We start from the raw sequence: 18,123 nt of genomic DNA on the forward strand, positions 1-18,123 counted from the left end.
CTTCTCCTATTCGGATTCAGATTAATTCTAGTAGAGAAACGTTTACATTTTTGTTATCATTTTCAAATTTAAAAAATAAAGTAAATGTTTTTGTTTGAAACTTCAGCCTTACACTGTAAATAAATAAAATTAAAAGTATTTTCTTTGTGATTTATTATTGATAAATAATCATCTTTTTGTGACCATGATTTAAATTTGAGCAAATTTCTACATCAAAAAGTGACCAAGTCAATTTTTTTTTCGAAAAACAAAAAGGTTAGTGCGATTTTTAGAGCTACTTAGAATCACTAACTTCAACCATTTAATACATGGGAAGAAAAAATACATATCCTTTTAAAATGATTTAAAAAAAAATTCAAATAAAATTACAGAATATTCAACATCAATTATCTCGAAAGCACAATATTTGACTTGGTCAGTTTTGACAGTGGACTTATTCCCTTTATACAATAAGCGTTTCAATTGGGATCCCGCATCCTCTGTCTCTACTCTGGTATTCTTCGTTTAGCAACTTTCTAAAGTACCCATACCACCTTTGCTTTATTTCAACATCGGCTCTTATCACTCTTTCATACGCACTCTTAATGTGCCGTACATGAGTCAAGTTCTTTGATGGCTTGTCCCTTGTTTTGCAATTCTTTCAAAATAACGAAGAAAAGCTCAGACGTTTTGAACGAAAATTACTTAGAAACATTTTCGGACCTCACCACCACATCACCAAAAACCAGCATAGGATCAGAACCAATATTGAATTAAAGGCATTTTACAACAGAAGACTGTAATATTGTTCAAGAAATTAAATCTTATATATATCAATCGGTTTTAAAACGTCTTGCGACGTTGTCCGATGCCTAATTTCCATGACACTCTATCATCCCATTGGCCCTCTCTAAGATCTCTTGCGCTCATCGCCTTCGTTATTCCCTCTCTCCAAGATTTCTTGGGTCTTCCTCTCTTTCTGCGGTTTGGTGGTACCCATTGCATAATTATTTTAGGGAGTCTTGAGTTATCCATCCTCTGGACGTGTCCGTACCATATCAGCTGTTTTCTTTCTATGTCTGTTGTTAGAGAGCCGTCAACCCCCATTCGCTGTCTTATCTCATCATTACGTATTATCTCTCTGCGTGACACTCCTACTGATCTTCTAAAAGCGTCCATTTCTACTGCCTCCAGTTTTCTTCTGTTGTTTTCGGTTATCCGCCAAGTTTCTACTCCGTACAATAGACTGCTTTTAATAAGAGATTCGTAGATATTGTGTTTTCTTCTTTTTCCTATTTCATGACTCCATAGTACGCTGTTTAGACAACCTATTGTTTTTCTGGATTGTGTTATTCTTCTCTTTATTTCTTCATCATCTTTCCCCGTTGTGTCAAAAACGATTCCTAGATATGTGTAATGGTCGCAGGGCATGATGATTTCATTATTTTCTAATGTGATGTTCGATAGTTCGGTACCTATTGGCAGGTATTTTGTTTTTTCTGTATTAATTTCTAATCCCCACTTTCTATATTCTTCTTGTAATTTCCTTGCCATGTACTCTAGATCATCTTTATCGTTTGCTATAACAACCTGGTCATCAGCAAACTGCAATGTATATAAGCAAATCTCTCCAAGGTCTACGCCCATGCCTCTGCATTTTCGTTTCCACTCTTTCAATGCTTTTGCAACATATATTTTAAATAAGGTCGGTGATACACAACACCCCTGACGTAGACCTTTATTAACCAGGAAGCTTTGCGATAATCTGTTTCCAGTTTTTATTTGTGATGTTGACCCTTCATACAAATTTCTTAAGGCTTTTATTAAGGTGACACTAATATTCGTCTGTCGTAACACGTTCCAGAGTTTGTTTACAGGAACTGTATCGTACGCCTTCTGCAAGTCAATAAACATGAGGTGGGTTTCTTGATTTGTGCTTAATTTTTTTTCTATTAGTTGTTTGAGGCAGAAGATATTATCAGTACAGCTTCTTCCTGTTCGAAAACCGGATTGTTCTTCTTCCTCTTGGTCTTTGTACTCCTTCTCAATGCGGTCTCTAATTATTCGTCCATACAAACGGCTGAATGTACTAGTCACTGATATCCCTCTATAGTTTTCACATTTAAGCTTATCTCCTTTCTTATGGATCGACGAAATATAAGCAATTTTCCACTCGTCTGGTACGGAAGAACCATTTATAAATTGATTTATGCACCAAGTGACGGTTTCAAACAATTTTTGTGATCCACATTTTATTAGTTCGGCTGGGATATCCCCTGGTCCTGGAGACCTACCGTTTTTCAGTTCTTTTATAGCTTTTCTAATTTCTGTCACTTGTATTGTTATATATTCTCCTTCAATGTTAACCTCTGTTGGTGATTGAGATAAGTATTCGTCCCTATTTTCTGTCAGTAGTTCCCCATAGTACTTTTCCCATTTTTGTGTGGATATTAATTGAATGTTTGTGCTCTTCCTTTCGTTAGTTCTTATTTTATTTAGGAACTTCCACGTTTCTGTACATTTTCTGCCTCCCAGGTAGGTATTAATTTCCTGGCACTTCTTATCCCACATTTCTCTTTTTGCTTTTACTGTTGTTCTTCTTGTTATTCTTTTGAGTTCCAGGTATTCATCTCTATCTTTTTGTTGTTTACTGCTCAGCCATCTGATATACGCTTGCTTTTTCTCTTCTACGAGTGCTTCTATTTCTTTGTTCCACCATAGTTTTTCACTTTGTCTTTGAGTGTTAAAGCCGAGTGCTTCTTCTGCAGCTTTTTTAACGCTAACGACTACGTTTCTATATACCTCCTCTACTGTTGATGTTTCAGTTATAGTCATTAGTTTGCCATCCAGTCTTTGTTGATATAGTATTCTTGTACTCTCTTGGGTCAAACTATCCAAATTATAACTTCTTTTTTCCAAAGTTTCTTCTTGTTGGGGTTGACAATTTGTTTGATTATGTGTTATTTTATATCTAAATGGACAGGTTACTTTTGATTTTACGACATAATGATCTGAACCGCATGTTATTCCTCTGTATGCTCTCGTGTCCTGTACTTGCATATTAGTATTTTGTTTTATGATGACATAGTCTATAATTGATTTTAAATTTCTTGTAGTTTGGGTCCAGGTGTACTTGTGTACATCTCTATGTTTAAAAAATCCATTGGTTATTTTTAATTGATGGTTTTCACATATTTCAATTAGCCTCTCACCGTTATCATTCTGGTTTACTTCTCCGTAGGGACCTACCACCTTATTATCTACTTTACGACCTACTCTACTGTTCAGGTCTCCCATAACTACCAATTCTCTTCTATTTCCAATTTTCGTAATTTCGTCGTTAACTTTAGCAAAGAACTCATCTTTGTTTGTGTTGAACACAAACAAAGAAATTAAATCACAGTGATTAAAATTGGCAGGCCACGTGCACCGACTTCATAACGAGAGACTTGTAACACTGGTATGGGAGGAGATTCCTACAGGCAAAAGACCACTAGGGCGTCCCAGAATGCGATAGAGAGATAACATCCAAGCAGATCTCCGGAAAATGAACATTCCATTTGACCCTAGGTTGATGTAAGACCGAACAAATTGGAAACAAATTGTACAGTCAGCCAAGACCCAACCAGGGTTGTGATGCGCTACGTGATGATGATTGATGCTAATATTCGTAGACTAAAACATTTTATTTTTTCAGAAGCCTTTTTTTCCAGTAGCCGAAGTTCTTACAACAATAAACCATGACGATAAAATTATCGGCAACACTACTGCACTGCCTATACTAGACGATGATCTTATTCCCGTTAATCAGACATTTAGCCTAACAATCAATGTGAACAATCCAAAAGAATTGGATGCCCTTGTATCCGTACCTTTAATTTGTAAGTAGATTATTTTTGTAAAATTCTTTGTCAAATCAGTTTTTAAAATATCAAAAAGCTAACTATGTAAAATATGTGTTCTTTTTTTTAAATACATACTCATATTTAGTAATTTCTAAAAGCATGTGTTTTATCCATTAACTGCATTTTAAAACGTCGACAAAAGTTAATGCTCAATATATTTTTTATTAGACTGACAGGCTAGACAACCGTCTCGTGAGCCACATGAGGTTCCTTTCTGCGGCAGTGAAGCTGCAGCTCTTTAGCTCCTCTTCATCTTCTTCTTTTTGTGATCCTTCTCGAAAGGACCCCGCAGAAACCTTATGGGAAATGGCTCTCTGTCAAATGTTCTGAAACTTTGGGTTCTAGCAGTCCTTGATGTTTAGAACAAAAGACTCAATGGGCCCATAGCAGCCCATAGCTCCAAAAAATCATGGTTTTAAGATATAAGCCTCTGAAGTTATACAGTGAGGACGTTTGAGTTAGAATAAATCAGTTATTTTCTCGAGCATGGGCGACTCTGGAGGTATATTCCGAATCAGGCCATTTTTTTTTAATTATAATTTTTTGGATATATATCAGACTAGTAACGTCATCCATCTAGGCGTGGTGACGCAATCGATGATTTTTTAAATGAGAATAGGGGTCGTGTGATAGCTCATTCGAAAGGTTATTCAATTCTAGACTCACTAATATAAGTATTAACATAATTATTTATACAGGGTGCCCAAAAAATGTTTTTGAAATAAATTGAGACAAAAAGAAGAATGCATATAATTTATTTAATGCAAAATACATTTTACTGCGGTCAGAAAAGAGAAAAAAATGTTAATTTGAAAAATAAACATTGCTTTTCGCTTAAATTAAATGTTCAAACTGCTAAGAGACAGGTGGGTGACAGCTTTAATATTGAATTTAAGCGAAAACAATATTTATTTATCAAATAAACATTTTTTCCTCTTTTCGGAAACAGTAAAATGTATTTCGAATTAAATAAATTATATACATTCTTCTCTTTGTCTCAATTAATTTAATTCAAAAAAGTTTTTTGGCCACCCTGTATAAATAATTATGTTAATGTTTATATTAGTGAATACAAAATTGAATAACCTTTCGAATGAGCTATCACACGACCCCTATTCCTATTTAAAAAATCATCGATTACGTCATTACGCTCAGATGGATGACGTCACTAGTATGACATATATGCCAAAAAATTATAATTTAAAAATAAAAATCGACCTGATTCGGAATTTATCTCCAGAGTCGCCCATTCTCGAGAAAATGACTGATTTATTCCAACTCAAACGTCCTCACTGTATAACTTCAGAGGTTTATAACTTAAAACCATGTTTTTTGGAGCTATGGGCCCATTAAGTCTTTTGTTCTACACATCAAGGAATACGAGAATCCAAAGTTTCAGAGCATTTGACAGAGAGCCATTCCCCATAAGATTCTGCGGGGTCCTTTGCACCGCCATTGAAAAAATTCTTTATTAATTTAAAGTATTAACACCTTTTAAAAATGAAACGTAACGCCTATGCTTTGCTAATATGTCATTTTGTCTGTTGAATGACATATGTCATAACATAAATGACATATTAGCAAACCATAGGCGTTACGTTTCATTTTTAACAGGTGTTTTTCTTTAAATTAATTAAGAATTTTTTTAAAAACGGTGCAAATTTCGAAAAAAAAATCATGGACAATGGCTATGTCTTAATATTCGATCGAAATGCCTTTCTAATGATATGCCGCACATGATATATTCCCTCTTTAAAAATAAGAGCATGGGGAAGTGGAATGGAGGGGTTGACAAATGACAGATGTATGTATCGTAAAAATGTGTCCCTCTTAGAACAATAAAAAAACGACCCGTTTCCTCATTTTCTTAAAATTAATAAATACTGCCAAATATCGAGCTGGACTGTTTTCATTGGCCCACCCTGTATTGATGTATTGTATTAATTGTTATCATATTGATTTTAGTTATTGTTACCCAAAATCAAGGCACTATCGATAGTAGCTTATATTCCCAAATACAATTGACTAAACCGCTGCAGAATATACCTTTGACCAAATCATTTGATAGTGTTATTAGTATTTATGAAGCATTCACAGGTCGAAAAACGGAGATCTCAGAAGAGGCAAAAAACAAAAGGAACAAACGGAATAAAAGTTAGTGAACATTTTTATGGTAAAAATTTATCTCAAAACAAAACTATACAGTGATGAGCGCGCTAATAACCGGCAAAATAGCACAAAAGATGGAAAACGTATTAAGTTGTGAGATAAAATGAAATGAAACTAGTCGAGCTGGGAAAGCGATAGTAACCTTTTTATTTACAGTATATTGATTGCTTCCCAGCTTTACACGTATCAGAGGAGTATGTCAACTAAAACTGTAACTGTGACAGTGGTATTTGCCAAACTCGTCCGATACGTCTAAAGGTGGGAAACAATCAATATGATGTAAATTAATAGGTTAATATCACTAAATTTCCCAACTCAACTAGTTTTATTTCTTTTTATCTCAAAACTTAATATGTTTTCCATCTTTTGTGCTATTTTGCCGGTTATTAGCGCGCTCATCACTGTATATATAAAAATAACTTTAAGCCCAGAAACAGACGAACCACTCTGCAGCGCTACTCTGTGGCGCTACAAAGTGGCTGAAGCAGGTGGTTTTGTAGCGCCAACGATTTTGTAGTGGACGCCACTAGCAGCTAGGATTGGCGACAGTGGCTGGTCGCTGTCGCTCGTCTGGAATGGCACGTTTAATTTACATAAGAATTTACGCCTAATTATCGGATGCTACTTTGTGGGGCCACCGAGTAGCACTACAGAGTGGTTCGTCTGTTTTTGGGCTTAGAGGAGGTAGATATGTCAAGAAACAGATAAGTTTTATTAAGGGGCATTTAGACGGGCTAGTTTTTAAAGCAATATGTTGCCGGCAATATATATTCGGTATGTTGCTGGCAACATTACAGCATATAATGAAAATATCTCCGTATGGCGTATGGCCGAGCCATGTGACCGAAATAATGCTGGTATTTGAACACTATTGCAGTTAGTGGCTGATGCGTTGCCGATAAAATCGAACCGAACTTCTGTGGAAAATCGTGCACGATGCTCGGCTACTCTGTTGAAATTTAATTTGGTTTTGTCAAATATAGACAGAAAAAATGAATGTGTCGTCAAATGAAAAAACAATAAGTAATTATTGGACTTCGTAAGTCATAGGTTTTCACCCAAAGTAACCAAAAGTAGAACCGGAAGTCGATATTGGAACTCATCGTGTAACTGTGCGTCAATTCATAAACAATTTCACCAATTTTGACTTATTATTACTAAACTTTCGGTCATAATTGTTTAAACGGAAATGACTTCAAAACCGGAACTAAAGATTCAAGCTTGACTTTTCAATACGCTTCGATTGATATGTCACATGTACTATTTCTGTGACTATAATATGACACTTCCGTTTTGAACTTTTTAACCGGAAATGATATAAAAACCAAAAGGATACATTGCCATCTTACTAAGGCACGTCTAATAATATATCGCTTATACTTTTTCTGTGACTTTAAAACGGTACTTCCGGTTTCAACTCGAAAACCTAAAGTCCGAGGTCAAAATTCTAATCTTTAGTACCATCCTTGGGTTATATGCTTTCATTCGACACCTCATTTGCCATTCTATCTGTATTAATAACGGAGTAGTTATATTCGCGGACGGACGGACAGACAGTCATGAAACCGGAAGTATATATTTGTTCTCGTCTTTAGTAATCTTCAACGACTTTTAAACATTACTTCCGGTTTCATTTCTAAAACCTAGGTTCTAGTCCGAGGTCAAAATTCTAATATTTAGTACCACCCTTGGGTTATACGCTTTCATTCGACACCTCATTTTGTCATTCTACCTGGTGTAATGACGGAGGAGTTGTGTTTACGGACGGACAGACGTGGATAATTCAACGTTTTCACATTTTTTCAAAATTGGGTGAAAACAATAGTTAGAAATCACTTTTTGACATCCTTGTAAAATTCTTAAACAAATAATTATCTAGCATTATTTCCATAGTTAAGTTACTCATTGTTTTGAGTTTACTTAAAAAAGGGAGTATCCACATTTTCTGCTTTTTATTTTTCTTTTTTACCTATCATACATCTTTATTTTTGACTTCGCCTCGTCACTACTTCAAAGGTATTTTTCGTCTAAAACGGAAATATAATGCAACAAGCATGGCTGGAAATATTGCAGTAAATATTTTTTATTATTGTTGAGAGGCCATACGTAATATGTATATCTGTTTTCACAAATATCGCTGAGCAATATTTCTACTGAATATCGCCGAAAATATGCAATTTTAGTGGCCCGTATAAATGCACCTTTAGGGTTGTGGTGTCGGGTTCCCGTTGCGTTAGCCCAACTGATTTTCCATAACTTAACAATGCAATTGTAACTAAATTTACTAAAATTTAATTTATATTTATCTAGGTGCTAAAGGATCTGAAAAAAGTAAGGCGGAAAAGAAATCCAGAAAGTCACAAAATGAGTCAAAAACTAATTCAGAAAGATCATCGACTCTTAAAAGCAAATCGTCATCATTAGTCAAAAGTGATAAGCCTAAGTCTGCTGCAAATTACGATCTCACATCATTTGGAATCTGCTGCATGGATTTGTTACCTGTATTTTATAGTAAGTACAATCTGACCAGCATAGGATCTACAATATGCATTCGTCGCCTGTTCGCTTATCTAGATACAAATCCAACAGAATTCTGCATCATCATCATCATCATCATCATCATCAATGGCGCTACAACTCTTCGCGAGTCTTTGCCGCGTTTAATATTGCCTTCCATGTTTGTCGGTCCTGTGCCACTAATTCCCATTGTCGCATTCCCATTTTCTCTAGATCATCTTTGACTGCATCTTTCCACCTTTTTCTAGGCCGTCCTAGAGAGCTTCTTCCATCTGGTCTTTCCTAGAACGCATTGTTTATAAGGCGATTGTCGTTACTGCGTATCACATGCCCTGCCCATCTGAGTCTATTCGCCTTCATATATCTGACTAGATCTTCTTTTCCGAATAGACACTCTAGCTCGTTATTGTATCTGCGTCTCCATTCGTTTGTCACGCTGCCTCTGCAAGAGCCATATATCAGTCGAAGGATTTTACGTTCCCACACCAGCAATTTATTTACTTCCCTTTTTGTTAGTGTCCATGTTTAGCTTCCATACGAGACTGCTGGTCGTATTATGGTCTTTTATATCTGAATTTTTGCACCTCGTGAAAGAAGTTTTGACTTCATTAGATGTTGCATTGCAAAGAAAGATCTGTTTTCTGCCATTATTCTCGTTTCAACTTCTCGCTCTAATTTGTTGTCATTTGTGATTGTTGCTCCTAGATATTTAAATTCTTTAACCACTTCGAAGTTGTGATCGTTTATAGTAATGTTTTGCCTTATTCGCCGTCGTTCTTGTTTTGAGACGACCATGTATTTTGTTTTGTCTTCATTTATTTTTAGACCGATGTTTAATGCAGCTTCTTCAAATCTCGAGAAGATATCCTTAATTTCTAATGTTGATTGTGCTACTGCGTCTACGTCATCGGCAAAGGCGAGTATGATTTTTTGCTCCCCGAGCAGTTATGTCTGGTTTTTATTTTTGGATACATTTTTCGCATGAAATATTCTAAGGCCAGGTTAAACAACAATGGGGACAGCGGATCTACTTGTCTCAGTCCAGAATTTACGCAGAAAGCATTTGATATTTTCCCCCTATTCTAACTTGTGCAAAGGAGTTACTTACACACATTTGTGTTACCACAGCTAGTTCCTTGGGTACGCCGAGCTCGATCATTGCCTTCCATAATGCTGCACGATTAATTGAATCATAAGCCTGTTTGAAGTCTATAAAGATCTGATGCACGTAATGATTATATTCCCAATACTTTTCAAGCATTTGTCTTATTGTAAATATTTGATTAATAGTCGATCTGCCAGGCCTGAAACCACACTGGTAGTCACCAATTATTTCTTCGGCGTATGGTACTAATCTTTTTAATAATATCGAAGCCAATATATTATACGTAGTGCTGATTAGTGAGATTTCTCTGTAATTAATGCATAATTCCTGTTACAAGAAAATAAAGATGTTACTGAATAAATAAAATGAATATCAATATATTCCATAATATATTGTAGCGGTTATTTACTGTAATTACTTCTAATTACAATAAAACTAGCGGTTCGTAATTTATATACGACTTTATTTTTTATTTATACAAGTTTACTTTACAAACTTTAGCTTAAGACTAACTCTATTTACAAATATGTCCTATTTATATATGCGATACAGATATTCCAGAAATATCTATATATCTCCAGCTATGTCCATGTGACCGCTTGCACGTCATCGGCGCTGCATCGGCGTATCTCGAAACATCGATAGTGTTCTGTCTGTGCGGAGACGGGAGCTGGTATACGAGGGTAGGTCAATAATTATTTTGTTACACTGCTCCCCTCTTAAGATCTGAGCGTCCCGATCAGCAACTCTAGATGGCCCAGGATGGCGGAATCTACAGGATTCTCCAGCTCTGCATACACCCCTAGAAAAGAAGTAACAGTCTACTGTCTTTGAAGGGTATGACATCTTCGGGTTCATGCAACACACAGTAATCCGTACGCCAGTTTCTCTGAAGATCACTTCCAGCATGCTTCTCACAATCTTCCAATCCAGATTTTCTACTGCATGGCCAATTTTTGGTAAAGCCAAATCTTTGATGTCATAATTACAGACCATTTTCTTCAAATTAGTTAGAGCACGCCATATGTTCTCGTAGCTTGGCGTGTCCGTATAAGACTTCCTGGTCACTATATACAGCAAAGATCGAGGACCATCTTCCAATCGCAATACTCTTCCAATTTTAGGTTGTTGATTCCTTAACTCGTCGAGGCGGCCGAACTTTCTATTGAATACGGACGAGATTCCTTTAGTCATCTCGAGGTCTTGTGCAACACAGTGGGCTAGAGAGACGTTTTCTGGAACACCAAACAGATCTTGCTGAACTTCTGTGGTCACGCCGAATCTAGCACTCTTTCTTTCTGCGTAATTTGACATAAATTCCTTAAAACTTGGCTGTGGTGCATCTTTCATCTCCTGTTGGAGGACTCGGGCTTCCTCTGTTTCATTTGAGCCAGCATATGGTGCAAGACGATTTATGTGAATAACTTTTGGTTTACCGTTTGGTAACTTCTTAATTCTGTATATTACGTCATTTATTTTCTTCTTAACTTCATACGGACCTTCCCATTGTCTTTGCAGTTTAGGACACAGGCCTCGACGACGTTGTGGATTATAAAGCCAGACAAGATCACCTACTTCGAAGCTTTCATTCTTGCAGCGAGAATCATATTGATCTTTCATTCTGTCACTGGCTATCTGGATGTGTTGTCGGGCAAGTTCATGAATGTTGTTCATTCGTAACTTCAGGCGGTCTACGTATTCTTCGCCTGCAACATATTCCTCGGAAGGTCTGCAGCCAAACTCTAGGTCGCAGGGCAAACGAACTTCACGACCCAACATCAGGCAGGTTGGTGTTTGGCCTGTAGTTTCATTCACGGCCGAGTGGTAGGCCATCAGGAATAAATGAATGTGTTGGTCCCAATCTCGCTGATGTTCAGATACAACTTTGGACAAGTGTTTACCCATCGTTCGGTTCATCCTCTCGACCATTCCATCTGATTGAGGATGCAGGGGTGTTGTTCTGGTCTTATTGGCACCAATCAATTTACAAACGTTTTGGAAAAGAGCTGACTCAAAGTTTCGCCCTTGGTCGGAGTGGATCTCCAAGGGAACACCAAATCGGCTAAAGAATTCTTTAACAAGTACCTCTGCAACGGTAGCAGCTTCTTGATTTGGTAATGCATAGGCCTCAGTCCATTTTGTAAAATAATCCATGGCTACCAGGATGTATTTATTTCCAGCATCGGTTTCTGGAAATGGACCTGCAATGTCGATAGCTACTCTTTCCATAGGACTTCCAACATTGTACTGTCTCATGGGTGCTCTCTTTTTACCAACCGGATCATTACCGGATGCACACGGTTCACATTTTCGGCACCATCTTCTTACATCATCTTTACAGTTCACCCAATAGAACCGTTCTCGAACCTTTTGCAGAGTCTTCGTAATACCAAAGTGTCCACCTGATGTACCGTCATGCAACTGACGCAATACTTCTGACACTTTACTTTTAGGTACAATTAACTGAAGCTTAGATTCTGTACCATCATCGTTCTCAAAGGTTCTGTACAGAAGATCATCTTTTAGTACCAGGCAATTCCATTGGCTCCAGTAGGCCTTGACTTCCGGACTACATGCACTAATGTTTTGCCAACTAGGTCTCTCACCTCGACGCATCCAATCCAATACTCTTTTTATACATGGATCGTCTTCTTGGGCTTCTTGTAACTGTTGTGGCTGCCATTGCTCATTAACGACGGTAGTTCGTCTCACAGGGCAAAGCTGTTCATCTAGTTTAAGCCGGTGATTACAACTTTCACTGCATGGCCGTATCGAGGAAGCATCTGTATTTGAACCAACTCTTCCAGCCCTCTTCATGCGTCTCTTCGGCATCGTGTCACGAATCACCCTCCGTACTATTTCCACCAAACGTTCATCTTTTCTCTTATCGCCTTTTTCCACGGTTATTACTCGATTGTTTCGTGAAGCTTGGCTAGCTGCTTCGTGTTCCAAGGCAATAGCAAGTGCTTCATCTAAAACTTTCGGTCTTGCTAGTCGTAAAGCTTTCTGTAGTTCATTATCTTTCAGCCCATTGACGAAGGTATCTACTGCAATTTCTTCTAAAACGCTGTCTGGCACCTCTGGATAAGCCAACCGCACCACACGAGCCACATCTGCTTCAAATTCTTGCAGATTCTCACTTGCTCGTTGACTTCTACTTCGCAGTTGTGCTTTGTATACTTGTTGTAGATGGGCATCTCCATAGCGTTTTTCTAGACGAGTGAACAAGGTCTGGTAACAATTTTCTTGACCCTTGGGAATTGACCTTAATATATCTGCAGCATCACCTCGTAAAGCAGCAGTCAAGGAAACAGCCTTTTCTTGTTCGGTCCAATGATTGGCGGTCGCAATAGCTTCAAACTGTCTAAGATATATGGACCAAGAGGACTTTCCATCAAATGGTGGTAATTTGAATCTCATATTATGCGACGTTTCGTTTCTCGGTAGTTCATCTTTCACCACAGGATCTAACGCTGCTGCATTAACTGATGGTTGTACTTTTGTATCGGTTATCATGCTCTCTAGTTGTTTGATCTTTTATTCTACGATCTCTACACTTTTCTGCATCTTATCGAATGTTCTAGCAACTTCTTCAAATTTCTCGTCGTTCTGTCTACAAACTTCTTCGAGTTTTTCGTTGTTTTGTCTACAGACCTCTTTAAAAGTTTCGTCAATCTTTTGCGAAACACTTTCGAATTTCTCATTGTTTTGACTACATACGTCTTTAATTATTTGAGAAGTCTCATCGAATCTTTGAGAAGTCTCGTCGAATCTTTTAGCAACATTTTCGAATTTATCGTCGCTTTTTCTAGAAGTTTCATTGATCGTTTCAGAAACAGTTTTTAATTTCGATAAGATTACTTGTTCTGCTGACTGGAAGTGGAACGTCTCTGGGTCATCTCCGTTCTTCGTGAGGACATCCTTGAGTCGTGCTTGTAGGACTATCTTGCACCCACTGCTGTCTAATTCGTACTCTTCTAATTGTTCACGGAGCTGTTTTATGGTCAGTTCTTGTAGCAACATCTTTGGTCGGCACACACGTACTTTTCAAAATGTCTAAGTCTTTCCGAATACCGAACAATCAACGCACTTCAATTATTCCCGACGAATAAAGTTCAAAAGTCTTTCCGAATACCGAACAATTAATGCACTCCGATTATTCCCGACGAATAAAGTTCAAAAGTCTTTTTTTCACTTTTCATTTATTTACACTCCACACCGTTAACACCACTGTAGCGGTTATTTACTGTAATTACTTCTAATTACAATAAAACTAGCGGTTCGTAATTTATATACGACTTTATTTTTTATTTATACAAGTTTACTTTACAAACTTTAGCTTAAGACTAACTCTATTTACAAATATGTCCTATTTATATATGCGATACAGATATTCCAGAAATATCTATATATCTCCAGCTATGTCCATGTGACCGCTTGCACGTCATCGGCGCTGCATCGGCGTATCTCGAAACATCGATAGTGTTCTGTCTGTGCGGAGACGGGAGCTGGTATACGAGGGTAGGTCAATAATTATTTTGTTACAATATAATACAAAATTCAGTCAATCTCTCTATCTCATCTCAGGGATTTATTGTGGGTTAGTAGAAGGTGACCCGGTTATTTCTGAGCATTAAAACAACCTATAACTACAAATATTTATTGAACATAAAAGGAAAAACAGAAAATGAAGCAAAATATTAGAAAAATGTAGTCACTATTGAACTATTCAGGCTATTAAATATAAACACTGTAAGACTTAAAAACCCTAACTTATTACATTTATACACCCTAATAAGTACCTAGGAATATGGTAAATATGAAGATAGGATACACCCAGATCAGTAAAATGTACCTACATTAAGCAAGATTCAGATATGTACAGTAAATATACTATATTAGTATTATTATCAGATATTGTTAATAATTAACACCATGAAGTGTCAAATACCTACCTAACAAGTACAATAAATATATCATCATCATCGGTGACCGCTGACAGCCCATGGAGGGCCATGGTCGCCCGTTGGGGTTTCTAGGCTCTAAAGTTTTACATGGTGTGGAGGCCAGCCACACGCACAACTCCTCAAAAGTTCTAAACGAGATTTATCTAAAATATTACTTTCTTTTTTTTTTGAGGAGGTCTTTTCGGCGTTATGTGTGTTTTGCTTGTTTGACTATAGCTGCCCATGCTTTTCTTTCCTTTGCTTGTTTTTCCCATTCTCGTATTCCTAGGTCTTTCAAATCCTGGTTAATACCATCAATCCATCTCTTTCTAGGCCTACCTCTCGGTCTCTTCCCATTTAATTCTTTTCTAAGTACTTTTTTTTGTATTTCTCTTATCATCCATCCTTTCTACGTGTCCTAACCAACTTAGTCGTTTACTTCGTATTTCTTTTGTGATAGTCGGTCTGTTAAACACTCTATTTATTTCGTGGTTCATTCTTATACGCCATTCTCCATTCTCCTGTATAGGTCCATATATTTTCCTTAAGATTTTTCTTTCCCATCTAAGAAGTTGTTCCTCTTGTTCACTAGTCAAGGTCCATGTTTCTGATGCATACATTACTACAGGTCTCATTATTGTTATGTATATTTTTACTTTTGAATTAATAGATAGTGATTTTGACTTTATGATATTTTGTAGGCTGTAGAAGCATTTGTTTCCAAGAGAAATTCTTGCTGTTACCTCATCACTGTTTTTATTTCCTTCTGTTATTGTTGATCCTAAATATTTGAAACGGTCCACTCTTTCAAATATTTGCCCGCTCAGAGATATGTTGCTTTTCGTTTGTACTTTTTCCCGAGTTGTTATCATGTACTTTGTCTTTGAGACATTAACTTCTAGACCCATAGTCTGTGCCGCTTCTTTAAAATATGTATAAATTTTTTCTAGGTCTTTTAATGTCCAGCTGATTATGTCTATATCATCTGCGTAGGCAACGACCTGATTGAGCTTTGTAAATATTGTACCATCCCTATCTATAGGAGTTTTCCTGATTACTTGTTCCAACGCAAGGTTAAAAAGTGTTGTTGACAGTGCATCCCCTTGTGTTAGACCTTCATTAATGTTAAACTCATCGGACAGTTGATTTTGGATCCTTACTTTTGCTTTGGTGTTGGTTAGGCATAGTTTTACTAATCTGATTAGTTTTTTTGGTACATTTAACTTTTGCATTGCGCTATATAATTCCTTTCTAATTATTGAGTCATACGCTTGTTTGAAATCTACAAATAGATGATGTAGTTCGGTATTCCGCTCGTAGAATTTTTCCAGCGTTTGCCTTACTGTAAATATTTGGTCTATAGTTGACCTGCCTTTCCTGAATCCTCCTTGATAATCCCCTGTTGTTTGTTCCATTATATTATTTAGTCTTCCTTCCAATATTTTACTAAATATTTTGTATCCAACATTTAGTAGTGATATTCCCCGGTGATTATTGCAATCTAGCTTATCTCCCTTCTTATGTATAGGGCATATAACTGCAATTTTCCATTGTTCCGGCATTATTTCTGTGGTCCATATTTCTAGTATTAAGTTTGATATTTCACTCTGTATTCTATGTCCTCCATATTTTAACATTTCTACAGTTATTGTGTCGCATCCTGGGGCTTTGTTATTTTTCATTTTTTTTATTACCTCTTTTATTTCTGCTTCTGTTGGTGCATATTGGTCTATTTCAGTCTCTCCTACTAATCTTGGCTCTTCTATTTCGTAACGTTGATTTTGATTATTCAACAGTTCATTAAAATGTTCTCTCCACCGTTTTAGCACTCCTTTCTCGTCTGCTATTAAGACCCCATTTTTGTCTTTGCATAATTTTGTTCTTGGTTGGAAACCTTTTTTTTCAAGATTTATTTCCTTATAAAATAGTTTTATTTCACGTTTTTGTTCATGTTCTTCTAGCCTTTCAATCTTATCTTTATTGTGTTTCCTCTTTTTAAATCTTAGATGTTTTTTTAATTGTCGTCTTCTTGTAGTATATTCCTCTTTGGTTTCTTCCGTACTGTTGTTCAGCATTTTAAGCCTAGCTTGGTTTTTTTGTTCCATTAGTCTCTGGCAGTCTTTGTCATACCATATTTTTTGGCTAGGTTCTTTGCTTTCCCCCACTACTTCTTTTGCAGCTGCTATCACTGCTTCTTTTAAGACATTCCATTTATCTTCGATATTTCTGACCTGATTTTCATTTACTTGATCATATTGTTCAATTATGTTCTCTATTTTCGTTTCATATCTCTCTTTCGTATCTCTCTTTTCTTCATTAGAGGCCAATATATCTGAAGCGTATTTGATCTTTTTTTCACCTTTCTCTGTTTCTTTGGCGGTAATTTTTTGTTTATATTTAATTAGCACAAGGTGGTGATCGGAGCTGCTGTTTGCCCCTCTATGACTTCTCACATCTGAAATGTCTGAAGCATGTCTTGCGTCTATTAAGACGTGGTCGATCTGGTTTCTTGTTTTCATGTCGGGAGAAACCCATGTTTCTTTGTGGATATTTTTATGTGGAAATTTTGTACTGCTTATCACCATTTTTTTGTCTGTTGCAAAATCTATGATTCTTTGCCCGTTGTCATTACTTATTTCGTGCAGGCTATGTGCACCTATTGTTCCCTGATATAATTCCTCTCTTCCTATTTTTGCGTTTAAATCTCCTAAAAGTATTTTAACGCTATAATTGTTTATATTTGACACTTCTTGGTCTAATCTGGCATAAAAATTTTCTTTTTCTTCTGCTTCTTTGTCCTCTGTAGGTGCGTGCACATTAATGAAATTAATATCAAAGAACTTGCCTTTCATTTTCAGAATAGCTATCCTTTCATTTATATTAGTAAAGCTTTTTACCGCATGTTTGTATTTTTCACTTATTATGAAGCCCATCCCACCTTGTCCACCTCTTGAATTACCATGACATATTAGATATTTTCCATATTCCCAGATCTTCGGTCTTCGGTCTTCCATCTCATTTCCTGCAACGCTAAAATATCTATTTTGTAGGTTTTTATTTGTTCAATAAGGTTTTGTAGTTCTCCTATTTCTCCCAATGTTCTTATATTCCAAGTTCCAATTAAAACTTTTCCCTTTTTCTTATTTTTCTTTTTCCTGTTGTACTTATTCACCTTTTTGTTTGTTTTATCCTGTTTTCTAGTCTCTTCCGTACATTCACTCTCTATGTCGCCATCGTGGCCACTTTTTATTTCAGCCTTACTTGTTGAATTTTGATTTTTTGCCTTAATTTGACTAGAGCTGGGAAAATCCCCCGATGTGCCCCCAGCGGTCACCCGATGATGACGCTCCTGTCCAATACTCTTTGCTCTATTATTGCCCTGACTTTCCCTAACATTACAAGTATGAGGAGTTATATCTTGGTTTATTATTGCAGTTTGCTCGTTTTTCTGACCTACCTTTACAATTCTGTTATCTTTACCCGTATTCTTAAAATTAAAGTC

General features: G+C 36.6%; 1 protein-coding gene across 1 annotated transcript in view; it reads left to right on the forward strand.

Annotated features, from left to right (window-relative positions):
• LOC114325824 (uncharacterized) overlaps positions 1-18,123 on the forward strand; it is a 95,833-nt gene that overhangs the window by 2,856 nt on the left and 74,854 nt on the right. The window contains exons 3-5 of the mRNA XM_050646440.1: positions 3,677-3,860; positions 5,850-6,038; positions 8,364-8,564. Of these exons, the coding sequence (XP_050502397.1) occupies positions 3,677-3,860; positions 5,850-6,038; positions 8,364-8,564 (574 nt within the window). The remainder of the gene's footprint in view (positions 1-3,676; positions 3,861-5,849; positions 6,039-8,363; positions 8,565-18,123) is intronic.

Source organism: Diabrotica virgifera, chromosome 3 (assembly GCF_917563875.1).
Source record: "Diabrotica virgifera virgifera chromosome 3, PGI_DIABVI_V3a".
In the NCBI taxonomy this organism is placed as follows: domain Eukaryota; kingdom Metazoa; phylum Arthropoda; class Insecta; order Coleoptera; family Chrysomelidae; genus Diabrotica; species Diabrotica virgifera.